General features: G+C 43.9%; 1 protein-coding gene across 3 annotated transcripts; it reads right to left on the bottom strand.

Annotated features, from left to right (window-relative positions):
• Positions 1 to 239: 239 nt before the first annotated feature.
• Positions 240 to 27324, bottom strand: LOC112252594 (cyclic nucleotide-gated cation channel beta-1). Of its 3 annotated transcripts, XM_024423956.2 has the most exons (35): positions 27213 to 27324; positions 25661 to 25754; positions 25401 to 25434; positions 25209 to 25260; positions 24943 to 25051; positions 24761 to 24792; positions 24491 to 24596; positions 22461 to 22485; positions 22262 to 22346; positions 21932 to 22038; positions 21194 to 21248; positions 20976 to 21064; positions 18668 to 19010; positions 18271 to 18423; positions 17970 to 18029; positions 16370 to 16661; positions 16235 to 16271; positions 13222 to 13378; positions 12990 to 13007; positions 11723 to 11824; positions 11176 to 11330; positions 9979 to 10170; positions 7866 to 8074; positions 7639 to 7689; positions 7414 to 7500; positions 7243 to 7307; positions 6911 to 7033; positions 6682 to 6823; positions 6290 to 6449; positions 6110 to 6207; positions 5923 to 6006; positions 5648 to 5766; positions 5384 to 5530; positions 2335 to 2521; positions 240 to 2229 (listed from the first exon to the last, which is right to left on the bottom strand). In XM_024423956.2, the coding sequence occupies exons 2-35, from the start codon at positions 25751 to 25753 to the stop codon at positions 2005 to 2007; spliced, it is 3993 nt and encodes a 1330-aa protein (XP_024279724.1). In that variant the 5' UTR covers position 25754; positions 27213 to 27324; the 3' UTR covers positions 240 to 2004. The 3 variants fall into 3 exon arrangements, with proteins under 3 accessions (XP_024279724.1, XP_024279726.1, XP_024279725.1); XM_024423958.2 differs by lacking the exon at positions 17970 to 18029; XM_024423957.2 differs by lacking the exon at positions 12990 to 13007.
• Positions 27325 to 27927: the final 603 nt, after the last annotated feature.

Here is a 27927-nt window from a genome sequence, read left to right on the forward strand (position 1 = left end):
GGAAGAGGTAGTTGTTAGCTAGCTTCTTTATTATTTTATTTTCTGCGTCATTTTCAGACTCGCATCCCTGTGCAGTTTTACTAAGCTGCTAATTGTAGAAATCAAGCTAAACAGATGTATAAATTAAAACAGATTTGTTCGTGAGTTATGTTACTGTGGCGTGTCCATTTTCCATTGTAAATCTATATCCATTTCTCAAGTTTCATATCACCAGTAATATCACACAACCACACAAAGGCGACAGGGATTCATTTTTAATCGCGTAATGATTTATTTGTAAAATAATCCACAAAAACATCAAACATTCATCATGGTGATATCAACGCATTCAGATTTGCTGCGTGGTGAGTCACAAATGCAATTTTTCTCAGCATGTGTTGCATGCTGCCAGCTTTTGTCACCTACACCAGTGGTTCCCAATGAGTAGTACTAAGACCTCTGGGGGTACTGGGCCTATCCACAGGGGGTACTTGAGAAGATTCATGAGACCATAGACCTACTGGTAAAAATGCACATGGGGCACTCCAGGCAGAGCAAAATTCAGTTGGTGGTACAATAACCAAAAGAGGTTGGGAACCACTGACCTACACCATACATACCATTTAAACACACATAAAGAACGTAGTCAACCAACACGATAACAATATTCACATTCAATCTACAGATTGTCTGGCAGTTTCGGTAGCTGGTTTTTAGACCCTATGTATTCCAAGTGGGAATATAGGATCTATATAATTATGTAAAACCTTGCATTGATTTCTGAAAAACTAACACGCATGGTTCTAAGAATTTCCCTGTGAAAACTAATGGAATATACACACCCTTTAGTTTACAATGTATTTACAAGCCAAGAACTTATGAAACAGCATTTGATTAACAGTATGAAACAATAATATCATAATATCAAACTTAAAAACATGTAATGTACATGTATAGATTGTGGTCATGAGTCTTCTTCTGATCTGTCAAGTTAGTAAAAAAAATGATAAACAGTCATTTTAAACATACCCCTCATGTCAAAAGCTGTTGTAACCGTTGTCATAATTTGTTCAGCTAAATTCCAAATGAATTTGTTAGCTATAGCTGTTGGCTCTAAAGTAAATCTTTGATTATCTGGCATGGTGAACTGACAGCATACCAGCCCTGGTGAAATTATTAGCTGCACTGCTACCTGTGCACATACAAAACAATATTTAGATTTACATGTTGACATTTGTTTACATTTTTTAAATCTAGGCCTGTACACTTTTCAACATTTACATATTTGACCCATTCACCCCAGAAACACTAAACACTACCTCAAGGGCCATGAAAAATAAGGCAAAAATAACATATTCCATTGAACAAAACTCTATAAACAACTGGTCATCTTTACAAAACGTAAACATTTCTTATAAACATCAGCAAAATCTTTCCTCACATTCCAACATCTTTATAGTATTTCCCAATCACAATCCTCCCCTTGCTGAATAAATAGGAAATTAACAAAACTAGGGTTTAAGAGAAGGAATTTGTTTCCGAAAGCAGACATAACAGAAGACCTGGAGAGACACCTCCCCTCACCAACACACACACTCCCCACACACACACATACAGCTCTACCCTGTGTGACCTCTTTGTTATCTCCATAACGAGATGATGTCTGTGTCAATTATTGCTGATTGGTACATTTACCCCTGGGATTGTAAACACAAACATATAGTGCAATGTCGAAGACATCAGTTTAGCACCCGTTTCGTCACCCCTGTGGATTTAGGTAGCCTAGGCCCTATACATAAGTGTCAAGGGGATAAGACAGTCAGTGAGGTAAAAAAAAAAAAAAAAGAGTCTATAGGTATAACGGAACAGGAACTGTGACTCTGTGACTCCTGAGACATAATTGGATGATCTTTAGGACCCATGGCTCTTCTCTCTGGTCTCCCTCTCTGCAACAGAGTACAGAGGGATAAACAACTGCATCCATTTCTCCACATGAAGACTGCTCTTAAAGCTTTTGGAGACAACTCATGGCTTTCTCTTTTCTTTCCTCTTCCCACTCTCTCCTGCCTCTTCTTCCACCACGTTGTCCTGCTCCTTGGACAGCGTCTCACCTCTGTGACAATGGGAGGCGGGGCGGAGCAACGTGGAGCTGTCTGAGGTTGGGGACATGATGCTAGACTTGCGCTCTGGGTCCACACTGGAGACTGGAGAGACTGGGGATAGGGGGGTCAGGGAGGAGGACATTGAGGGCTGTGGGGAAACGGAGAGGTTAGCTCATTCAGTGTGTGTGCGTGTGTGTGTGTAGATTGTGTGTGTATAGACAATGTGTGTGTTTTTGTACAGTGAATACCATACCTGTAGCGAAATACTGGATATGTTGGTGTTCTCCTTAATCTTTGCAAGGGTCCTTTTGAGGCCTGTTTTCTGATGAGCCATCTCCAGAGCAGCTTTGAGTAGCTTGGGTGTCTCTGTCCGAGGAGGAATCACCTGGGCCGGCTCCTTCGGAGGCTCCTGAGGCTTCTTGTCTTTTGTCAGCATATTCCTGTAGCCAGAAACATCAAACAAATCAAATCAATCAAATCAAATTGTATTTGTCATATGCGCCGAATAAAACAAGTGTAGACCTTACAGTGAAATGGTTACCTACAAGCCCTTAACGAATAATGCAGTTTTAGGAAAAAGCCTTTTGGACCTAGACTTGGCGCTCCGGTACCACTTGCCGTGCGGTAGCAGAGAGGACAGTCTATGACTAGGGTGGCTGGAGTCTTTGACAATTTTTAGGGCCTTCCTCTGACACCGCCTGGTATAGAGGTCCTGGATGGCAGGAAGCTTGGCCCCAGTGATGTACTAGGCCGTACGCACTATCCTCTGTAGTGCCTTGCGGTCAGAGGTCGAGCAGTTGTCATACCAGGCAGTGATGCATCCAGTCAGGCAGGATGCTCTCGATGGTGCAGCTTTTGAGGATCTGAGTACCCATGCCAAATCTTTTCAGTCTCCTGAGGGGGAATAGGCTTTGTCGTGCCTTCTTCACGACTATCTTGGTGTGCTTGGACCATGATAGATTGTTGGTGATGTGGATACCAAGGAACTTGAAGCTCTCAACCTGCTCCATTGCAGCTCCGTCGATGAGAATAGGGGGGTGCTCGGTCCACCTTTTCCTGTAGTCCACAATCATCTCCTTTGTCTAATCACATTGAGGGAGAGGTTGTTATCCTGGCACCACACGGCCAGGGCTCTGACCTCCTCCCTATAGGCTGTCTCATCGTTGCCGGTGATCACTGTTGTGTTGTCGGCAAACTTAATGATGGTGTTGGAGTCGTGACTGGCCATGCAGTCATGAGTGAACAGGGTGTACAGGAGGGGACTGAGCATGCACCCCTGAGGGACCCCCCGTGTTGAGGATCAGTGTGTTGTTACCTACCCTTACCACCTGGGGGCGGCCCGTCAGGAAGTCCAGGATCCAGTTGCAGAGGGAGGTTTTTTAGTCCCAGGGTCCTTAGCTTAGTAATGAGTTTTGAGGGCACTATGGTGTTGAACGCTGAGCTGTAGTCAATGAATAGCATTCTCACGTAGGTGTTCCTTTTGTCCAGGTGGGAAAGGGCAGTGTGGAGTGCAATAGAGATTGCATCATCTGTGAATTTGTTGGGGCGGTATGCAAATTGGAGTGGGTCTAGGGTTTCTGGGATAATGGTGTTGATGTGAGCCATGACCAGCCTTTCAAAGCACTTCATGGTTACAGACGTGATTGCTACGAGTCGGTAGTCATTTAGGCAGGTTACCTTAGTATTCTTGGGCACAGCGACCAATGTGTTCTGCTTGAAACATGTTGGTAATACAGACTCAGTCAGGGACAGGTTGAAAATGCCAGTGAAGACACTTGCCAGCTGGTCAGGGCATGCTCGGAGTACACGTCCTGGTAATCCGTCTGGCACTGCGGCCTTGTGAATGTTGGCTTGTTTTAAGGTCTTATTCACATCGTCTACGGAGAGCTTGATCACACAGTCGTCCGGAACAGCTGATGCTCTCATGCATGCTTCAGTGTTGCTTGCCTCGAAGCAAGCAGAGAGGTAATTTAGCTCGTCTGGTAGGCTCTTGTCACTGGGTAGCTCGCGGCACTGCTTCTCTTTGAAGTCTGCAATAGTTTGCAATCCCTGCCACATCCGACGAGCGTCATAGCCGGTGTAGTACGATTTAATCTTAGTCCTGTATTGACGCTTTGCCTGTTTGATGGTTCGTCGGAGGGCATAGCAGGATTTCTTGTAAGCTTCCGGGTTAGAGTGTACTCTGAGCATGCCCTGACCAACTGGCAAGTGTCTTCACTGGCATTTTCAACCTGTCCCTGACTGAGCCTGTATTACCAACATGTTTCAAGCAGACCACCATAGTCCCAGGAGGATATAATTATGATCAGATTTGCCAAATGTAGAGGGGAGGGAGAGCTTTGTGCGTGTCTTTGTGTGTGGAGTAAATGTGGTCTAGAGTTTTTTTCCCTCTGGTTGTACATTTTAAAATGCTGATAGAAATGAGGTCAAATGGATTTAAGTTTCCCTGCATTAAAGTCCCCGACTACTAGGAGCGCTGCCTCAGGATGAGCATTTTCCTGTTTGCTTATGGTCTTATACAACTCATTGAGTGTGGTTTTAGTGCCAGCATCGGTTTGTGGTGGTAAATAGACAGCTTTAAAAAATATGGATGAAAACTCTTGGTAAATAGTGTAGTCTACAGCTTTTTATAAAATACTCTACCTCAGGCGAGCAAACCTCAAGACTTCCTTAATATTAGATTTCGTGCACCAGCTGTTGTTTACAAATATACACAGACCGCCACCCCTTGTCTTTACCGGAGGAGGCTGTTCTATCTGTCGATGTAGCGTAAACCCTGCCAGCTGTATGTTATTCATGTCGTCGTTCAGCCACGTCTCGGTGAATCATACGTTATTACAGTTTGTAATGTCCCGTTGGTAGGATATTCGTGATCGTAGCTCGTTGTACGTTAGCTAATAGGACTGATGGTAGAGACAGATTACCCACTCGCCGTCGCATCCTTACAAGGCACCCCGACCAACATCCCCAATATCTCGGTCTCTTTCTCCTGCCAATGACGGGATGAGGGCCTTGTCGGGTGTCTGGAGTAAATCCTTCGCATCCGACTCGTTAAAGAAAAAATCTTCGACCTGTACGAGGTGAGTCATTGCTGTCCTGATATCTAGAAGCTCTTTTCGGTCATAAGAGACGGTGGAAGAAACATTATGTACAAAATAAGTTACAAATAAGGCAAAAGAAATCTAATTCTTATAGTGTACTACATTACACTCTAAAAATGATGAACTTCGAGGCAGCCATAATATCAGTGGATTCCCGTAAATAAATAAAGTAGGTTTTAGTCACTTTTTCCTCTCTCTCACCTGGCCTTCTTGCGGAGCAGCTTCTGAGACTCGGGGTAATGCACTAAAATCTCATTGAGGTCCTTCTTGTCCAGGATGAACAGGTTGGCGAAGCCATGAGCCACTACGTTGGCTGTTCTCCTGTTTCCTCCACCCACTGCAAGCAAGCTTTCAACCCAAAGAGAAAACATTTAAGGAGGGAAAAGCACTTTTTCCTGGATAAATGTGTGCGCTTGCTTCAGCGAAATAAAGAGCACACGTCAGACTTGACATCAGGATGCTCACCTGATTTCCCCAAACACTGACCCCGACTTCAGTGTGACAAACACGGTCTTTCCGTCTGGCCCGCCCACCACCTGCACCTCCCCAGCCTTGATGATGTACATCTCCCGTCCAACCTCGCCCTGAAACACAGAGGGGCAGTCAGACAACTGGACAGATCTCCTGTTCTTTACAGTTTGCCTTACACAAAGAACAAGGAGCAGAGTGCATACAGACTGCACAGTAAACACATTGAAAAAGAGACTCGCTAGAGAGGTGGATCTAGCTTTAGCCTTTACCTTTTTGCAGACATAGTCCCCCGGGAGGTAAACGACAGACCTCAGACTCTTTAACATGTCAAAGATCATCTGTCTGTCGCAACCCTGAAAGGGAGAAGAAAGCGTTGATTGATAAATATAGAGAGATAGAGATCTTTAAATCTTCTGTGGTCTGAGACAGCCTGAAGAGGCCCTAAAACTTACGCACCTGGAAGAGAGAGACTTTACTGACAATGTCATAGTTGACATCCACAGCGATGTCCAGCCTCATCTTGTCTGGGAGCTGGACCAGAAGCTCCTGTTCATCTGTATAGAGACACTAACAGAGTCAACACAACACAAGACAAAGCAATGCAACACAACCCAATGAAAAGTAACATGTCCCTACCCAGCATGCCCTGGGACTGCCAGGTGTAGTTGTACCAGGTTTTGACCCGGTTTTGCACGTCTTTGGGGATACGGTAGGAGGCCATGTATTTGACAGTGTTGTCCATGCATGCTCTGTAGTACGTCTGTCCGGAAGTGGCTGCACCAACCACATCTCTCATCTGCAAGAGACGGTCATTGTCCAATCAGGAGTCGACACCAATCACAACACCCATTGACAACAGTTTAATCAGCTTATAATAGCACAAATGGTCAAATAAGGATTCAGAGCTAGATAACAAATAGTAGTCTTAAACAGCAAATATCATAACATCTAGATATTTCATCCATAAACACTATCATATTTTACATAATGCACTCTCAAACACATGTTTTGATAATGTGATAACCAACCTGTCCTATCATGATGGAAAAGGCAAACACTCCTACAAAGTAGTTGATGAGCTGAAAGATGATTTCAAAGAGCGTTGTGGGCTCCGGCAGTCCACCAATGGTGATCAGAGTCTTCACAGCAAAGTAGTAGCAGCGGATGTAACTGAGAAAGAAAAAAAAACAGGATTACAGTGACAATTAAACGATGATAGTGTAAAGATATGAGGTTAACGAAGGGGATTCCACACACCTGTTGCCCTTTCCATCATAGACCCACTTCGTGGAGCCCAGACCTTCATACGCAGAGATCCAGTAGAACAGACAGGCGTTACAGTGGAGGCAGTACAGCAGGTAGCTGGTGGTCCGGATCACTCTAATCAAACAAGACAGAAGGAAAGAGACTGGGTTATACATACTGAGATGCCCCTCACTTCTCTCAGAAAGACCAGGGCCTGCATTCTAAAAGTATTTCACACTAATAGGAGTGCTTATCTAGTATCAGGCCCCCCCGTCCATATAATCCTATTCATTGTGATCTGAGCATGGCGATACAGATCAAAACCTCACGTTGACTGTGCTCACCTGTAAACATAGGCTTTGGTCAGGATGGCCTCAAGACGGTCGTTGAACTCGAAGAAAGACATTACCTGGAGAATTCAGAAAGATTACATATTTTCATCGCAGTGTGAATAACACGATTGTATGCGACACGGTCTACCCAGGTGGACCACACAGATGGCAGGTGAGCCTTGCCTTTAGTAGCCGTGGGAAGCGGAGGAGTGGGTTGATCCCAGTTTTAAAATAGAACAATTCCAGTGGCACAAGACTGATGACATCCATCTGGAACCCAGGGAAACGCAGTCAACACAGATACGCTCAGAAAATAAACGGACACCTCATTACATCGCTTGAAAAAACAGCCTCTCATTCAAAGCTGTTCAGTAGTGAATTCTGTAACATTTTCAGCTGAAGATCTACCTTGAACCGGAAAGTTTTCATGTAATTCTTTCGCATGTCCTTTTTGTCAAACTGCAATGTAAACAAAGAAAAACACATGCATCAATGCTTTTGATTTGTGTGTGTTGTATCTGGAAAATCTATTTGAGACATAAACTCTCGTCTGGCAACATGGTCTCCATGGAAACTGTCAACATGGTGCCATTTTACAACTGCAGTTATATGTGGTCTTAAGCTAGCTGAATCACCACTATGTCGCCACCGCGGACAAACTGCAGGCGGGGCTGGAAGACCATGATATCCAGGATGTAGATGAGGTCACACAGGTAGTCGGCTAGCAGCCACAGGTAGATGTTACTAGGGGTCTGGTAGGGGAAGGCCCAGCGCATCGGGATCAGCCACACGTTCCAGTTCCATGCCAAGGTGACGAAAAATAGCCACAGCACATAGACCAGATCTAGAGAGAGAGAGAAGCAGTGTCAACCCCCTAGCAAAGGCTGAAGTCCCCTAAGCACCATCCCCACACTTCAAAAGAAAGAGCAGGTACAGTACCAGTCGAAAGTTTGGACACCTACTCATTGAAGGGTTTTTCTTTATTTTTAAAATTTTATACATTGTAGAATAATAGTGAAGACATCAAAACTATGAAATATTACATATGGAATCATGTAGTAACCAACAAAATGTTAAACAAATGAAAATGTATTTTCTATTTGAGATTCTTCAAAGTAGCCATTCTTTGCCTTGATGACAGCTTTGCACACACTTGGCATTCTCTCAACCAGCTTCATGAGTTAGTCACCTGGAAGGCATTTCAATTAACAGGTGTGCCTTGCTCAAATATAATTTGTGGAATTTCTTTCCTTCTTAAGACATTTGAGCCAATCAGCTGTGTTGTGACAAGGTAGGGGTGGTATACAGAAGATAGCCTTATTTGGTAAAAGACCAAGTCCATATTATGGCAAGAACAGCTCAAATAAGCAAAGAGAAATGACAGTCCATCATTACTTTAAGACAGGAAGGCCAGTCAATCCAGAACATTTCTAGAACTTTTAACATTTATTCAAGTGCAGTTGCAAAAACCACCAATTGATATGATGAAACTGGCTCTCATGAGGACCGCCACAGGAAAGGAAGACCCAGAGTTACGTCTGCTGCAGAAGATAACTTCATTAGAGTTACCAGCTTCAGAAATTGCAACCCAAATAAATGCTTCACAGAGTTCAAGTAACAGACACATCTCAACATCAACTGTTCAGAGGAGACTGCATGAATCAGGCCTCCATGGTCGAATTTCTTCAAAGAAACCACTACTAAAGGACGCCAATAAGAAGAAGAGACTTGCTTGGGCCAAGAAACACAGCAATGGACATTAGACCAGTGGAAATCTGTCCTTTGTTCTGAGGAGTCCATATTTGAGATTTTTGGTTCCAACCGCCGTGTCATTGTGAGATGCAGAGTAGGTGAACAGATTATCTCTGCATGTGTGTTTCCCACCTTGAATCATGGAGGAGGTGTGAGGGTGTGGGGGTGCTTTGCTGGTGACACTGTTGGTGATTTATTTAGAATTCAAGGCACACTTAACCAGCATGGCTACCACAGCATTCTGCAGCGATATGCCATCCCATCTGGTTTGCGCTTAGTGGGAATATAATTTGTTTTTCAACAGGACAATGACCCAAAACACACCTCCAGGCTGTGTAAGGGCTATTTGACCAATAAGGATAGTGATGGAGTGCTGCATCAGATAACCTGGCCTCCACAATCACCCGACATCAAACCAACTGGGATGGTTTGGGATGAGTTGGACCGCAGAGTGAAGAAAAGGCAACCAACAAGTGCTCAGCATATGCGGGAACTCCTTCAAGACTGTTGGAAAAGCAACTGGTTGAAAGAATGCCAATAGTGTGCAAAGCTGTCATCAAGGCAAAGGGTGGCTACTTGAAAGAATCTCAAATATAAAATATATTTTGATTTGTTTAACATTTTTTGGGTTGCTACATGATTCCATATGTGTTATTTCCTAGTTTTGATGTCTTCACTATTATTCTACAATGTAGAAAATAGAAAAAAAACTTGAATGAGTAGGAGTTCTAAAACTTTTGACTGGTACTGAATGACAGGATCAACAATTTAGGTCACTGAAAGATCAACCCATTAACCACTTGGTGGAGCCAAACTAACATTCTGATAAAAGGAAGTCTACACAGGAAATGGCAATAGAGTTGGAGTCGAAAAGGGAGGAGATGAGAGGGTAGACTACAAGATTATGAGCAGGGAGGAGGAAAGCAGGAGGATGAGAGAGGAGGGTTAAAGGAGTAGAAGAGGAGGTAGTGTATGCTTGGCGGAGGGGGAGCTCACTGGTGAAGGGGTCGATGCTAGAGGGGAAGCGGTACTGAAGCAGGGCTCTGATCCAGCGAGGAGGCGTCACCTTGCAACACAGTCTAGACTGGGGTTGCTGCTCCTCCATCTCCCTCTCAGGGGAGGCTGGTTGTGCTTCCTCCTCCGGCTCCTCTGGAGGCGCAGGAGGAGGTGTTGGAGCTCTCACAGGGGCTGCCGTTGAGACAGAGAAGTCACAAGTCAGAGGTGAAAGGTCAGGTTAAAGGGATACTTGAAGTTAAAAGTAGCATATCGTTAGCTTAGTGTAATTGCTGGAAATCTCCAGGAACTACTAACCAGCTCTTCTCAAAAGCAGGGAAATATACCTTCTAACTACACCAAAGCTGGGTGGTTGGTCATGTATAGTCTTACAAAGCTATACATGGTAATCTATATTTTATCCCCTTCCTCACTCTGTTCAGTTGACACAGAGATGTATAGAGATCGTAACGTTGTATCTGTCTCATTATGGCGTCCGTGAGAGCACGGCCATTGAGATAGACAAAACGTTACGATCTCTATACATCTCTATGCGACAACGGGACAGAATGAGGAAGTGGAGAATCTCGTTCTTTAGGATTATCAGTAAAATTAACGAATTGATAAAATATAGATTACCATGTGTAGCTTTGTAAGGCTTTAAATGACCAACCACCCAGCTTTGGTGTAGTTAGAAGGTATATTCCCCTGCTTTTGAGAGGAGCTGGTTAGTAGTTCCTGGAGACTTCCAGCAATTACACTAAGCTAACGATATGCTACCTTCAACTTCCTTCAAACTGCACCCGGAGACATAAAAATGGTATCCATGAGTTCGTCTGACTCTGGGGAAGTGGAAAAAAAGGAAGTATTTGCAGAAGTATTTCCTGATGCGGCTCACCTGTGTGTGACCGGAGGGCCCGAGCTGTGCTGTGTGTGGCTGTGTGTTAACACTTGGAAATAAAAGCTATTGTAACCCTTCACAACAACTGTCTTTTATTAGCCATGGAGTGAATTACTTTTTCGAAATGCCCATTTGCTTTGGGAGTATTACGGTCTCTTTTGACATTAGCGCCCCTATTGGTAGTATTGTTAAACAGGCTCATTGTTCGTAACCCATGTGTGTTTGTAACTGTATCTTTCTATGTGTTGTGAGTGTTGTGTATGTTGAGCACATGACCAGAGTGTAAACGTGTTACACACAGGCAGTGGGACTGTCATCATCAGAGTCATCTGGGTCTATGAGTTTCTCTTTGGCCCTCTCTGTCCTCTCCTTAAACATCTTGACCAGCTCCTGTAGGCGCTCGTTCACCACGTAGCTGGCCTGGCTAGCGGACGACGCAGGCCGCTCCTTTAGCCTTCAAACACAAAACATCCATGGGTTAATTAACACGCACGCACACACACACACGCACACACACGCACGCACGCACACACACACACACCTGTCCCAAACACTTTGCCTGACATCACACATCACTGTCCTTCTGAAGTAAATATGAACAACCCACAGTCCCACACGGACTCTTCTTATGTTGGTGTGAATAAAAGCACCGATAAACTGGAAAAATGTCTCCCACACACTTCTAAGTGTCAGAATTTCCGTCAATACGACCTTTCTAAAAACATTCACTGATGCTATGAGAAAGGTCATTCTGACCACATTGTCGACGCCCACTGGCCAACACATTTTGTGCAGGAGACACATTTAGCTAGCTAACAGTGGAAATGTGGAGGTATCACTATTCACCCATCGTCTCCACTGAGGATGCTGGACTGGCTAGGCCACGCCCTCACTGCGGTCTCAGTCTCCTCTTCATCATCATCCTCACTCTGAGAGTGCAGGTTCTTTCTGTGGAGGGGAGGCAGGGAACAACACTGAAGCACAGTAGGAAACTACGCACATAACTGATCCAAAGACAGATGGAGAGGAAAGACCAAGGCTGCTCTTATTTGGACCCTGCCCTGTTACCAGTGTTCCCTGCAGTCTTGGCCTTGCCATGGGCATTACAATCTACACAGGAAGGGAAATACAGTATGTGGAACATGGTCGAACATGATAACATTATGTTGGTTTAACATGCATGTACTCTGAATGAAGCCCTGAACTACCTCGAGCATCAGCTCTTTTGAGTATACTGTAAACAAATTATAAAAACTATACAGAGAGGCACACAGGTTAGGATGGGGTGAAAGAGTGGCGCGATGTAGTCTGGGGGAATTATTGATGATTGGACAAACAGTGACTTGTGGATGGATGGATGGATCCTTGACGTGACAATGACTGCATATCTTACATCTTCCCGGGATTCTACTCACTAGGTCAGCCCATGGTTCCATCAACAGGGACAGAGGAGTGTGAGAGTGAGAGTGTGCGTGACTGTGTGTGCGTTTGATTGTGGAATAACTCCAATGGTTGGGGAAGAGAGGAGGATGAAGCAAATCCGAGAAACAGAATGAGGTAGAGGAGGGAGAGAATCCTAATCACAAACAATCACCAAAAGCATTCGTATAGTGAGTCACAGGACAGACGACCAGATGCCGCACTGAAGATGCAGTGCAAGATACTCCTCATCTGTTGATTGACTATTAGTACTTACATGACTGACATAGCAGACAACAGAAACACGGAAGAGAACAAACACATCACAACATGAGACAGAACAGAACAGCGCAAAGCAATACAAAGCTGCCGAAAAAAGAACTGCAAACGCAGGTGAACATGCTATTGAGAGACACAGCCAGTAGAAGGAGAGGTAAAGAGACTCTACACACGATGTGGATGGGGCTATCCACAAACAAAACAGAGAACACGGCACTTTTGAAATACAGTCTAAGACAGGGAGCATCAACTGGATTCAGCCGCGGGCCGTTTTTTCCTTGAGCGGAAAACACATTATTTTTATTTTAAAAATTTGCTCAGAAAACTTGGGGGGCCAAATAAAACCACCCGCAGGCCACCAGTTGGGGAACCCTGGTCTAAGATCTACTATAGTGTATTCATGCTCCGTTCTTACTCTTTATCGGCAACTTTGCTGTTTTGGCCAAAGCAATATAGGAGAGAAAAAGAAAACATACATTTAGAAGATAGAATTATAGATTAGATTGGGAAATAAATAAATTCAATGGTAGTAGAACTAGTATAGAATTATACATTACTTAGCCAGCGGTTATGTGTTTAGCTGCTTTACATTTATACAATACCCTTATTCCATGTGGAAGCAATTTAATTTGGGAGTGTGGGCTCACCTCTGACGGCTGGCTTTGGACACTCTGGGTACGGTCAGGGTCTTGAGGTTGGGGTCCTGGGGGGTAAGGATTTGGCGAATGTGTCGACGGTGCCCCCCTCCGACTGAATCCACGTCCTCCACGTTGACAGCAGGGTGCACACTGAGCCTGGAGCTCGCTGGGGAAGAAACAGGAACACACTAATTTGACTCAACTATTCTCCAGGGATGTTATGGGGAAGTGGAACAAAGCTAGTAATGAGGCTTTTGTACTGTGGTAAACACATGCTAGACACTAAACAGGGCACTACAAGTGACCTATACTCTGACTCTTCCTCTGTTGTTCAATTGCCACTTGAAGGCTTACCTATCACAAAACAGACATTACCTATCACAAAACAGAACAGACATTACCTATCACAAAACAGACATTACCTATCACAAAACAGACAGCTGAAACTAATCTATAAGAACAAAAACAAAACAAAACACACAAAGAACAAACAGAGTAGACCATTTAAAGCAAGAGCTTCCTGGAACCACAGGATCCAAACAACAACAACAACGAACGCAGTGCTAGTGTCAACAACGGACGACAACACAACATAGCCCAGTAGATCTAAGCACGGCACAGCACTGAACGTGGCAGCATGCCAGAGCGGGACGTCTGTGGGCTGCCGCTGAATCACCTGAGGACCGAGCGGACGTGGGGTCGTCCTCGATGTGGAAGGCGGGGTTGGAAAGCCCTGACAGCTGCCTGGACAGGCTGATGGGGGCAGTTGGGGTAGGAGGGCACGTTGGGCATCTCCAGGGTACTATTGGGGGAGGACGGGGAGGGGGTGCGGTGGTGGAGGGGGACCTGGCGGATCAGGTGGTCCATCTCCAGGTCAAGATTCTGCTGCTGCTGCTTAGGCATCCTGAGGCATAAGGCTGTTCAGGCGGTTCTGCACGTTGGCGTAGGATTGTCCCGCTCGCTGAGGTATGTTGTATATCTGGCTGGGGATATTGGCCAGGGTTTGGGGTAAGTTCGATAACTGCTGGGTTAGGTTGGTGGGTAGACCGGGTAACTCCTGAGTTATTTGAACTTGGAGCTGCTGGGGCAGTTGGGACATCATTTGGGGCAGTTGAGAGATCTGTTGTGGCAGTTGGGAAACACGCTGGGACATTTGGGTGAATGGCCGAGTGTACTGGGAGAGCTCTTGGGCGAGTTCTGGAGGGAGAGAGGGCACTAGCTGGGTGACCTGGGAGGTGAACTGGGAGAGATTGGTGGGGAGCTGGGGCATGGGGGGAAGTTTAGGAGGGGTGATGTTGTGCTCTTTCAGCAGGTTGTTGAAGCTGTCGAGGCACGCAGGCGCGTGGGGAACACTCATGAGACAGCTCTTTACTGCATCACAGCTGGCAGGGACTGGGAGGAGAGCACAATACCGTCAGTCAGGCAGCACTAGACAACACTCATCCTAATTAGGGCCGGCCCTGGGAAAAATCCACAATTAGCGGTCACTTAGGGCCCGGCTGCTAGGGGGCCCCCGGCCCCCTCCTCAAAAAGTATATATAAACAGTCAGGCCCATAATTATTGTCACCCTTATTTATATTTAAACAATAAATAATACAAAAACTGGCAACCAGATGTTTGTCTAAAATGTCCTGTTACTGGGTAAACTTGCCCTTAAAAAGGGCGCCAGGACCAGTGGAAGCGAAATAGCTCCATAACATCAAAGGTTATTTTCTGCATATGCATCTTTCTTTCAACGCAAAACCCACCACTGGTGTGCGTGGACAAAGAGCTCTACTTTCATGTCAGCTGACCATGATCAGATGGTTATGAAAATAGAGGTCTTTGACACACACACCAATGGTGGGTTTTGCGTGGAAAGAAATATACATATCAGTACATAGACACAATATCTAGGTCTATACATAGTACAGTGCACATTTCAATTCAAGATATATAAAATGGCTGTGTCTCTTCACAGTCCCCTTTGTGCGGTAAGGTGTTGTTTTATCTGTTTTTTTAAACTACATTTTTTCAATTGACATTTCTTTGTATAAGCTTATTCATGATTTCGCCCGCCTCTCTCTCTCGTCCCGACTCCCGACCCCTACTTGTTCATTACTATCGGACAGTTGGAGATCCACTTTGAATATTGAAACGATGTTGCAAATATCAGAGAGACTGACAGCAAGGTTTATACAAATCTCCTCTGTTGAAAACTAAATGTTAGTCAAAAATAAATGTGAGATAATGTCTCGATGCTTTTTATAGTGGGGATCAAGTTTATAACTTCCTTGCCTGGGCTGATGAGACAGTGGATTGCGCAGTCAGATGGAACAGAGTAAATAGGCATTTTAACTCATAGATTTAGCTAATGGTAACTTGTGGAATAGACACCGTCTGGAATGCACTTTTAACCAATCAGCACTCAGGATTAGACCCACCTGTTGTATAATGATATTTAAACAGTTTCCACTCTTCATCTCCCCGTTATCCATGAGCTGATCTGCTATCTGTATAATCATCAACTCGATTTTGCCAAATATAGGAGATATCTCATTCGTTGAAGGAGGTTATCTAGCAATTTTGGTCAAAGTTACTCTATCATTTCTAAATATCAGTTTAATTTACTCTGAAATCTTTACATAGTGGTGCAGCCAAGCCAAAAAAGTGGCACTGAGCCACTCTTATTTCGGGAGAACCCTGGCATAGTGACCATATCTTGGTTTTAAACACTTTAAATAGGCACTTTGCTGTAATTCCCGGGCGCTCTGGATAAATATGAATTATTCCCGGTATTGAAGCTTGGTAGAGTTTGGGAAAATATGAATCCCTACACTGTGAGAGATCATGAATGCACGCAACACGCACGCACACATACGCACACACACACACACACGTGTTGGTCAATGCATTCTCCGCAGATAATGGATTGGTCAGGTCCATCATGGGACTAGCGACTTTCAAACCAAGAAACACATTAAATTACAATATTCCCATACAAACATAAACACAACCGTATTATAATGAACAAATACTTACCACCACAGCCACCCTCATCTGCAGTCTCCCCCTCCTCCTGCAGAGACAGTAAGCAGAAATGAGGAACAGAACAGCCATGAGTGACAGGTACCACAGCTGCACAGGCCTCAGGAGAAACCATTGCTGGGATTTCACCTTGGTAGTGGTGTCAGGTGCGGTTCCGTCCTCTGCCCCCTCTGCTTTCTGTGGTTGTTGGGTCACCGGTTCAGGTGCTACTTTGGCATCCTGTGCCTTTGGTTTAGGTTCAGGCTCTGCTCTCTTGACTGGATCTGGTTCTGGGCTGGGAGGAGGGGATGGAGAGGCCCTCTGGGACTCTAGCTCTTCCTGGGGCTCTGGTTCAACGTCGGGTGATGCAAAGTCGCTCTCTGACTGAGCGGCACTCTTTGCTGGATCCACTGGTTGCTCTTTAGCAGGACACACCTGGCACCTACAGTACATGGGCAGTTAGGGCTACATTAGAGAAATATGCACACAGTGATATGAACACAACAGAATGTTTCTCCCTGATGATCATAATGCCTCCCCCCTATAACCACCTGACACCATATCGCATAGGTAGTAGAGCAACAACAAAACAGCTCACTTGCTAATGCCAGCCTACTAATGCCCTGCATTATGTAATCAACCTAGCAACCAGTTCAGTAGCCAATCAAGATAATTCCCTAGAAGAAATAAGTGTACAGTTTGGAATAAACTAAACATATTTTCAGACATTTAGTTTCTTGCCAGTAAACGGTTAGCAACAGGTACATAAGTGTTACATCTGGGTCAAAAACATTTTGCATAATATGGACAAGGCATCCTTGACAGGCTAATTACAGTACTCACTTGGACACTCAAGATATTTCGAAGTGCATTATGTAATAGTATCCCTCCTAAGACGCATCTTTGCGACATGAACGAATACGTTGTCAAGTCTGCAAATGTTCTGCTGGGTTTAAAAATGTTGAAATAGAGAGAGAATCGTCTCCCTCAATGGATTCAACTCGAGACAAAACCTGCGCCATCCTTCACCCGCGTCAAAGCGGAAAAATAGGAAGTGCGCTCTGTTACTAAGGCAACCGTCGAGAGGGGACCATTTTGCCAAGGGAAGCGATGTGGTTTCTATGAGGAGGAGGATACAAATTACGCTAAGCGGGCATCCACGAGAGATTTGGAACGAGCCTGGACAAGAAATGCTCGATGTGAATGTGATTACACAAATTGTTGTTGATAAACTAGTTTGCAGTCAATTATGGCAGGGTTTCCCTAACTGGGTCATGAGCCCCCCTGTGCACGTTTTGGTTTCTGCCCTAGCAAATACCTAAATAATATGACACACAGCACTTTCTCAGGTCCTGCAGATGAAAATGCTTTACATTGGTGTAGTAAGTTACCAATTTACAGTCCAAACACATAGCCTACTGTTGTTGTTTTTCACGCTGAGAAGCATTGAGGCAGCTAGTGAATTTCACAAAGGGAATGTAGAACCTTTATGGGCATATTCCGCTCTCTTTGTTCTGGTTATTCTTAAACCATCTTATTCTACACGCTTAGAAAAAAAGGTTGCAAAAGGGTTCTTCGGCTGTCCCCATATGAGAACCCTTTTTGGTTCCAGGTAGAACCTTTTTGGGTCCCATGTAGAACCCTGAAAAGGCTTCTTCAAAGGGTTCTCCTATGAGGACAGCTAAAGAACCCTTTTAGGTTCTAGATAGCACCTTTTTTTTCTAGGAGTGTATGAGTAGGTATATCTTACTCTGTCATCTTATTCTTAGTGTGCTCCACCTCACTCTCCTCCTCCCGTAGCATGTGTAACCTGTTCAGGGCATGACATGGACACAGATAAGACAAACACAGCCCTACCTCCCCTCACATACGTGTACAGGCATATAGAGACTTCACACGTTTATGGCCAGTTGTCTCAAACCAGGACCCCGATAAATGTTACATTTTCTTCGATTTAAGTCTAGGGGAGCAGGTGGTTGGATCTAGCCTATACATTCTCTCTGGAGTAGGCAGTGGACCCTGAGGACGTTGAGGCCTGAGTGACAACTTACTCTGGGTCCTCGTCTTCTTCCAGAATGGCTTCCTGGCTGTGAATGGAAAGCTTGATTGATTGTGCCTCTTGCATCTGCCTGATAGCCGTCTCAGCTGTGTGTCTGGCCACCTCCTCCGCCATTCGCACCAAATCCACGCGCTCCTGGGTCATCCTGCATAGATGTGCATGTTCTGGGATATTACTAGTATGTCATGTGTAGCACCCAAGTTAATTTTATTGAGCTAATTGTATTACTCCATCAGACTGGGAAAAAAAACAATCTGGTTAACCCTATGAGAAGATATGCAAGTTTTGTTGGTTCACCATAACCCGACTGAATGTGTGAATTAGTGACTGTGTGTAGGCTGCTGTGATATTCTACATAAATATTTGATCTTGTCTGACTCCTTCCTTACCGTTCCTCCATGGTAGCCATAGCTACGCCCTCAGCCTCTCTCTTGATGCTCTCTATGAAGGGAGTCCACCTGCCCGTCTGAGTCTCAGCATCCTCCAGCGATGGTGTTGTAGACTCTGGCACATTTGGAAGAGTCTGTTCAGGCTCTTCTGGTTTCACTGGTTGTTTTGGCTGTGCCGGCTGTGACTGAGTCGTCTGTGTTGGCTGTGTCGTCTGTGCGGGCTTAAAAGGCTGTGGTGGTTCTGACTGCATAGCCTTGGATGGCACTTCCTGATTCAGATCCTTCAAGTCTGCTTCTACTACTTCCTCCAGAACCAGATCCACTGCTTTGGGTTGTTTAGAGACTGTGGGACAAGCAGCCACACAGTAGGTCACTGTCTTTGTCTGGACATGACATGGCACCCAGAGTCAACATGTTAATGTGAAGAATCAATTGGGTTTGAGGTGTAGCATTTGAATTGAGGGAAATATTTGAAACCCACAATTAAAATATGACATGCTCTTATTTTATATTCCATTTAAACGCAATACGCCCAAAGGAATACTGTGCAAAATGTTTTGTTGAATTTCATATCATCAATCTCTTAACATGACACATAATATTTAATATGACATCATTTATAATCTATTTTATAATAACTTGATTGCCTTGACTGTGTTTGTCAAATCGTCTCTGGTGGATTTCACTAAAAGTCAATTCAATCAAATCAAAATAAATAACATTACAACTTTAGGCCATATAGTTCAAGGCGATGAGAATAGGTCACAAGGGCAAAACATGTCGGGTTTTTTGTGTGTGTGCGCTTTTTTAGTGTCATAAAATAATCTCTCGTGTCTTAAATTTTTGATGTGAAATGATGCCACAAGCATACCATACAAGATGGCAGCTTAATATGTTCTCTTTCATGTACAAAAACTATGAGTATCAATGTTGTCTGATAGCTCTATGTGTCTGTACGCATTTTCTAATATAATCCCTTAATGTATCCAAATTGTTGCAAAGATTACTTCAATGAAGACAAGACACCATTTCTTGCTACATATCGACAAGAGTTGAATAACTGACATCAACAGACAAAACAGTTCATGTTAATAAACTGACATACACTGACTAAATACATTTCAAATCAAACAAAAATATCTGAAATCCATAAAGAAAGGGGAGTTCAATTTCTTTTCAAGCAATGTCTCACAGCTACCGGGTTGATCAGTTGAGCTGTATAAATGTCCACAATCATCTATGTCAGTAGGAGAAGATGGACTGCGTTAGGCTCTGTCTAAAATGGACCAACAGAAGATGGACTGAGTTAGGGTCTGTCTGAAACAGACCAACAGAAGATGGACTGAGTTAGGGTCTGTCTGAAACGGACCAACAGAAGATGGACTGAGTTAGGGTCTGTCTGAAACAGACCAACAGAAGATGGATGAGTTAGGGTCTGTCTGAAACGGACCAACAGAAGATGGACTGAGTTAGGGTCTGTCTGAAACAGACCAACAGAAGATGGACTGAGTTAGGGTCTGTCTGAAACGGACCAACAGAAGATGGACTGAGTTAGGGTCTGTCTGAAACAGACCAACAGAAGATGGACCAACAGAAGATGGACTGAGTTAGGGTCTGTCTGAAACAGACCAACAGAAGATGGACCAACAGAAGATGGACTGAGTTAGGGTCTGTCTGAAACAGACCAACAGAAGATGGACTGAGTTAGGGTCTGTCTGAAACGGACCAACAGAAGATGGACTGAGTTAGGGTCTGTCTAAAACAGACCAACAGAAGATGGACTGCGTTAGGCTCTGTCTGAAACAGACCAACAGAAGATGGACTGCGTTAGGGTCTGTCTAAAATGGACCAACAGAAGATGGACTGAGTTAGGGTCTGTCTGAAACGGACCAACAGAAGATGGACTGAGTTAGGGTCTGTCTTAAACGGACCAATAGAAGATGGACTGAGTTAGGGTCTGTCTGAAACAGACCAACAGAAGATGGACTGAGTTAGGGTCTGTCTAAAACGGACCAACAGAAGATGGACTGAGTTAGGGTCTGTCTGAAACGGACCAACAGAAGATGGACTGAGTTAGGATCTGTCTAAAAAGGACCAACAGAAGGAGAGGGTTACGGTCTCTTCGGTTCTTTAACACTTTATGGAATATAGAAGAAATAGTAAAAAATACAATTAAATAAATGAAATAGAATGTGAGTCTATTATGTGATTTAAGATCTGATTTTATTTTGAACTGGGACATCAGTTTGAAGGGAAGAGAAAGAGAAATGTAAAAAAAAAAAAGTAAAAATAAATAATAAACACTTACTATTCTGCACAACTTCAACGTCATCTCTTGATCTCGCGACAGGCTGTGGCATCTTGAGGCCGAGGCCCGTCACAAACCAGCCCACGACACTGTGGTACACACAGAGAAACACCTTACTAACGGGCCAAAAGGAACACAGAAACTTACAAACAGACACATACAGACAGCTGAGCCTACATTGTGACAGGAGTAGCATAGCGCTCTCGGGTGAAACTTACTTGGAGTTTTGTGAGTCCTCGTCACCTTTGAGAGACTCAGGAGGTGGCGACAAAACTGAGAGGAAAGGAGAAGACAGGTGTACAACAGTAGCGTAGATGTACAGCTAGTAGATTTAGACTATAAGGACAAGTTTCCTGGACACAGATAAAGCCTAGTCCAGGACTAGAAAGTTATTTCAATTGAGATCCTCCACTGGGTATGCTTCTTAGTCCAGGACTAGGCTTAATCTACACTGAGTGGACAAAACATTAGGAACACCTGCTCGTTCCATGACATAGACTGTAAGCTATGATCCCTTATTGATGTCACTTGTTAAATCCACTTCAATCCGTGTAGATGAAGGGGAGGAGACAGGTTTAAGAAGGATTTTTAAGCCTTGAGACATGGATTGTGTATTTGTGCCATTTAGAGGGTGATTGGGACAGACAAAAGAATGAAGTGCCTTTGAGTAAATGGGGTATGGTCATAGGTGCCAGGCGCACTGTTTATCAAGAATGAACCACCACCCAAAGGACATCCAGCCAACTTGACCCAACTGAGGGAAACATTGGAGTCAACATTGGCCAGGATCCCCTGTGGGACGCTTTCGACACCTTGTAGAGTCCATGCTCCAATGAATCGCGGTTGTTCCGAGTGTAAAAGGGGGTGCAACTCAATATTAAGAAGGTGTTCCTACTGTTTGTACAATCAGCGTATGTCCAGGTAACCGGCCTCAAACATTTAAACTCTGACTGTACCTTTGTCAAGAGATGACCTCTTGCTCTGAGCCTTACTCTGGGCCTCTACGTAACCTGCAGGGAGCATCACAGGCTGAGGAATAACATTCTTAATCCAGTTAACCACTCTGCAACGCAAGACAGACAGGGAGGAAGAGGAAGAAAGAGAGGGGGTAGAGAGAGAGAGAGAGAGAGAGAGAGGGGAGGGGGGTGGGAGAGGATTAGGATTAAGACAAGCTTTGTCAGCAAGTAAAGGTGGATTTGGCTGTGGAGATGTGTCTGTTCAGTGAGGTAAGGATGGAAGGCAAGGTGGGAGGGGGTGGGGGGGAGGGAGGTCTCTGTGTGACTCACTTGAGGGGGAACTGTGGTACCCGATCCTCTTCCTCATCGTCTGAAAAGATCTCCACCACAGGTATGTGTGGGAGGGGCTCTGCGTCTAGACAGAAAATAGACCACATCAATAATAACTAGTTATAAGTCATCCATAATAAGTCAAAGAAGTTACAACACAAAAAAATGGGATTGCTGTGTGACAAATGTAAACATATACCTGGCACATCTTTCATGTTATAAACCTGGAAAAAAAGAAGCCAGAGTCACAAACGTCCATTTTAACAATGAAGGTTAGATGGAATATTTACCACATTACTGTTTTGATCATGTTATGGTGTGTTATTACATGATAATAGTTTAAAATGCTCCTCTGATGTCCAGTTACGTATGACAGGGTGATGTTTTAAAGGAATTAGGAATCTACCGATATGATTGTACCCATGAATTTGAAACTTTCTTTCACCACAGGATCTGGAATATGTGAATTGTGTGCAACTTATAGGAAGGTGCAAAAGAATGCTGTTCACATGTTCAGAACAATGTTTTCGTGTCATAATCATTATTATTATAATGTATCCTATTGCACATGTCTGTAAGATGAAGGAGTAGATTTCATCAATCATTGATATCATTTGTCCAGAACTTCACCATTTTTTAAAATTCTATCCTTGAATCCTTCAAGTGAATGTTTGAACGTATGTGAAGCTTTTTGAGCAAATGCTATGGTGGATTGATTGCAGACTACTGATTGTAAGACTACTCAGACTACTCAGGGGGTAGATGGGTGTCCTGCCCAGATACAGCCTGTTATTTAGCTGTACTTACACATGGCTCTGCGATATACTCTTCGTGCGTCTTAAGTACATAAAGGAACATAAAGTCAAAAAAAAACTCGTTACGGAGATTAGAAAAAGAAACTCTAGCAAAATGGCATTTTTATTATGTCATATATGAGTAATCAGCCCCCCCCCTACAGCAGTCGGACCTCGGGAGAGCCTGGGAAGCCATGACCACTCCGTTTTAAGAGGGCTCGATGCTTTTAAAACTAACAGTAGGCCTACTGTAAAAGGAACAGTTAAATGGAGTAGATACTTATGAGATAATGGCGCGAGGAAGTCGGCAACGTCTTAACACCATGGATATCATAACAGATTATTACATTTCTAAACCTCTCTCGTGGTATTACGTTGCTATCGCGTCTCACTCACAGCTCTCTGAAAGCCCTGTGACACCATTGGCTTTGATTAAGCGAGTTATTCAAAAGCCTGTTACATCATTATAGACCATCGCCGGTTATTCATCAAGCCGGGGGAGCAGAATTATTTTACAAAAAAGTGATTTTAAGTGAGAATATTGCATTATCGTGGGGAGCTAAGATTTTAATGTAGCATCATTACTAGGCATGTAGTAATTATGTTTTAAAAGTTATTATATTGTTTAAACGCTATTATGAGGGCAACCTGACAAAAATTATGTTTTAAATTTATGTTTCATCTAGGAAAAAAGGTTGTTGGGTTTTTTCACCTTTATTTAACCAGGTAGGCCAGCTGAGAACAAGTTCTCATTTACAACTGTGACCTGGCCAAGATAAAGCAAAGCAGTGTGACAAAAACAACAACACAGAGTTACACGTAAACAAATGTACAGTCAATAACACAATTGAAAAAATCTATGTACAGTGTGTGCAAATGTAGAAGAGTAGGGAGGTGAGGCAATAAATAAACCATAGAGGCAAAATAATTACAATTTAGCATTAACACTGGAGTGATAGATGTGCAGATGATGATGTGCAAGTAGAGATACTGGGGTGCAAAAGAGCAAGAAGATAAAATAACAATATGGGGATGAGGTAGTTGGGTGTGCTATTTACAGATTGGCTGTGTACAGGTACAGTGATCGGTAAGCTGCTCTGACAGCTGATGCTTAAAGTTAGAGAGGGAGATATAAGTCTCCAGCTTCAGTGATTTTTGCAACTCGTTCCAGTCATTGTCAGCAGAGAACTGGAAGGAAAGGCGGCCAAAGTAAGTGTTGGCTTTGGGGATGACCAGTGAAATATACCTGATGGAGCGTGTGCTACGGGTGAGTGTTGCTAAGGTGACCATTGAGCTGAGATAAGGCGGGGCTTTACCTCGCAAAGACTTATAGATGACCAGTGGACCTGGAGCACCACGTGTTCTCCTGAAAAAATGCATCTACAATCTACTTCCACAGAAACCGTGACATAGTGACATGATAGTGTCAACTCACCTCTGTCTCCTCCTCCTCCTCCTCTCGAATATCCTCTCTGTACTTATCATCCGGCTGAGGCACCACCTTGCTCAGTCCCTCTGCAATCCACTTAATCACCCCATTCCTGTTGGAAGTAGGAATCGTCAGTCAATTAATAGAGCTATCAAACTTTTTTTTGAAAAAGATGATATATTTCCACATTTCAACATACTTTGAAGTAATATACAACAACAAAATTGTCAACAGAATTCACAAAACCAACACATTAAAAAAGGCCTCTCTTTGTACCTTTCATCCTCTCTTTGTACCTCCTGCAGTGACTGATGGATGGAAGCAGAAAGTGGAGGGATGGAATTAGAGAAACATAGAATCACATATTAACCCTTTATACAGCTTAAAAAGACCTACACTGATTCAATTAGAGACTGGTTGATTGATACAGGCAGTGTTTGGTACAGTCTAACATTCACCCTGGATACAGAGTTGGATCTGCTGAGGTTAGGGCTGCCTGTTGGTTGAGGCAGAGCACTCGTGAAGCCATTGGAGAGCCAGGTCATCACTCCACTCTGACTCTGAATACTGAGAGAGAGAGAGAGAGAGAGAGAGAGAGAGAGAGAGAGAGAGAGAGAGAGAGAGAGAGAGAGAGAGAGATCACCGCCACCTTCATCACCATCATGGCAAAAAGTCTGTATGCAAGCAGACCAGACTGCTCACAGGTCAAATTCTACACACATACCCATTGTCCTCTGAAATATCCTCTTCCTTCTGTATGGCTGGTTTTGCATTGACTGTTGAGATTCACGTACATAAAACAGAATTGAAGAAGAGGGTTAACAAATTGAATAGGCATTTATAAAACACACGTATTCACGGTTGTTTCATTGTTTTACAAAGCTATGATACACTGTTTGAAGAACAGAAGCATCACCTTCTTTTTTGACTTCATCTTTAGACACTTTTTGCTTTTGGAGAGAAAGATGGAGACAGACAATCAGGTAATGTGAAGAGGACAAGTCATAATATTTTTTTTTGTGATTTTTAAAATCTTTTTGGTAATATCATGTGAGGTGATCAGATATACAGGTGAGTTGATTTGTGAGCAGGTGTGATTAGTGTGTTCTTACTGGTGAAGCAGGTGTGATTAGTGTGTTCTTACTGGTGATGCAGGTGTGATTAGTGTGTTCTTACTGGTGATGCAGGTGTGGGATTGACTGTCTCCTGTCCCAGAGAGCCAGGGGCGTCAGGGGGCTGAGGAACCACTTTCACCACCCAGTTAAACATCCTGTGACAAAGGCAAATACCAGGACAACAGCTCAGTAACTAGGGCAACATCTGCTGAAGTGAGCATCCCATAATATGAATAAACCAGATTTGTTTCTATGTCGTCCGGTACCTCAGAGACAGTCAGAATGTCACATATGCTGCAATGGAGCATGAAACTCCTGAAGGTTCATCTAGCCACTTCAGAGACCATGCTGATTATAACAGTCATTGGTGAACAATTTTTCATGCACGTGAAATCGTTTTTGCAATGCCATGTCATGTGGGATCTTGTGGGGAGCTTTGACTTTGGCTTTTTCTGGCAGCTGTTGCGTTGTTGTGTATTGGCATTGCCAATAATCGCTCTCCACATCCTGCTTGAAGATAATAATTGCCAGTACTTGAGCCTGTGATTAAAGAAGCTCTGCTGTTTTGGTCCTATGAAGCTCCAACCACATTGTTTGGCAAAGCCTGACGTTTAAAGAGGAAACAGAATAGCACGTTTCAAGGCATAACCTTCATCACACACTACTGACAAGCTGCTTTCGAGGACAAGCGAGTTACCGCAGAAGGGAAGACAGGAACAACAGTCAGGAAAAGGATTTCATCCAACTGTTAGAGAACACGCTGAAAACCAACATCTGTGGCTGTTCTGCCTTTTTGTGGGTCTCTAAAACAACAATTTCATTATTTTATCTTGAATATAATCAAATTCAAATAAGATAAAATGTATTCTCCAACTGTACATGTCATCCCATGTACAGGCCAAGTGAGATCAGGTTGCACCCACTCTGTCGCACCAACAAAACATGGCCTCTGCCACACTAGTACACCTGTAGAGAACCTGTGCATGCTGGCCATGTAATCCCAGACTGACTTTCTCTGATAGATTATCCCTTGCCACTTGATATTTGGCCTAATCTGAGGATCATAGCTCAAACGGTGCACCTTTGATTTCTTTGCATCAAAGCAGGCGCCAGCAAATGACTACATTATAAAGTCACAGAACACACTGCAGCAGTGCAGCCTCAAGTGCTCTGCAAAAGTAGAGGATTCGCCCCTGCAGACCGTAGCACTAGGAGTGGTCTGTACCACCTTCGTCCCTGCAGACCGTAGCACTAGGAGTGGTCTGTACCACCTTCGTCCCTGCAGACCGTAGCACTGGGAGTGGTCTGTACCACCTGCTCTGTAACAAACAACCGCGCGCACATCATCAAAATGAACTATTCAAGTGAACTATTGCAAGGCAATGAACCGTCGCAAGGATTATCAATTTGCGCAACACCACCCACGACTACTTTTAAATGTTCACATATACCTGTAAATGTCTACACACAAGCCTCACAATCTGTTTTACAATAGAAGCACACCACAACGCTGACGTCTCACCAACACATTTGACAAGAAACCCCTTAGTAAATCCAGTCAAGTTACTCAACGTGCAGAGGTTAGGTGAAAAGGTAGTAGCAACATATCGTACCTGTATGTTCAGTGGTGCAGCAGCATACCTGACAGGGACACAAGAGCCCAGGACGGACAGCGATGTTCTGGCTGGATTAGGATGAGACTCGCCTAACGGGATTATGGACCTGAAGGACGGCACTATCCTGCTGAGATTAGCAATGAGAATAAAGAAAACCTCAGGCCATATATGTAACCCAAAGCCCCAGGTCCAAATTTACAAGGTTCTATACTGTAGAAGTTTGAATAAAAGTAGCTGTTTGAGTTAATAAAAACAGTTTGAACCTTTAACATGAATACGGGGGTCACTGTCAGCGGAGTGCCATTTGGAGTGGTACTCAGTGGTTAACACTGTAGCTACTGTGTACCGAACGTGTCTATCTCTCGCCTTATAACTGTCTGTCTGCTCGCTGCTAGTATAACTGTTTCTCACGATTGTGAAATGTACATAGCACAGACGTCACTCTTGTTGTGGTGTGTGGTTACAGTTTGGGCTATAAAAAGGTGTCCTTGTAGTAGCCAGTGTAAACCCTGTAGCACACGCCAGGGGATCATTACCTGTGATCCATGTCTGTCAGGTACAATCAGGGACTGAATTACTTCTAGGAAATAGGACATGCACTCATCACGTGGCATTACAGTAGGTTTGCCTTGGGCAAATGAACGGCCATTGGTTTCCTGATATCTGAATAGTGTGTCCAGGAAGATTACCGTGTGATAAGCCACAGGTGTAG

This window comes from Oncorhynchus tshawytscha, linkage group LG06 (genome assembly GCF_018296145.1).
Source record: "Oncorhynchus tshawytscha isolate Ot180627B linkage group LG06, Otsh_v2.0, whole genome shotgun sequence".
Lineage (NCBI taxonomy): Eukaryota > Metazoa > Chordata > Actinopteri > Salmoniformes > Salmonidae > Oncorhynchus > Oncorhynchus tshawytscha.

Bases quoted from the DNA above. Each gene is read 5' to 3' on its own strand.
- LOC112252594 (XM_024423956.2), bottom strand. From the start codon at position 25,753: ATGTTTAACTGGGTGGTGAAAGTGGTTCCTCAGCCCCCTGACGCCCCT. The intron at 19,011-20,975 runs GTAAGTGTTTAT...CTTGTCCCACAG, and splicing joins CGTTGAAGTTGTGCAGAATA to TCTCTAAACAACCCAAAGCA. The intron at 7,034-7,242 runs GTGAGCACAGTC...TTGTTTGATTAG, and splicing joins ACCAAAGCCTATGTTTACAG to AGTGATCCGGACCACCAGCT.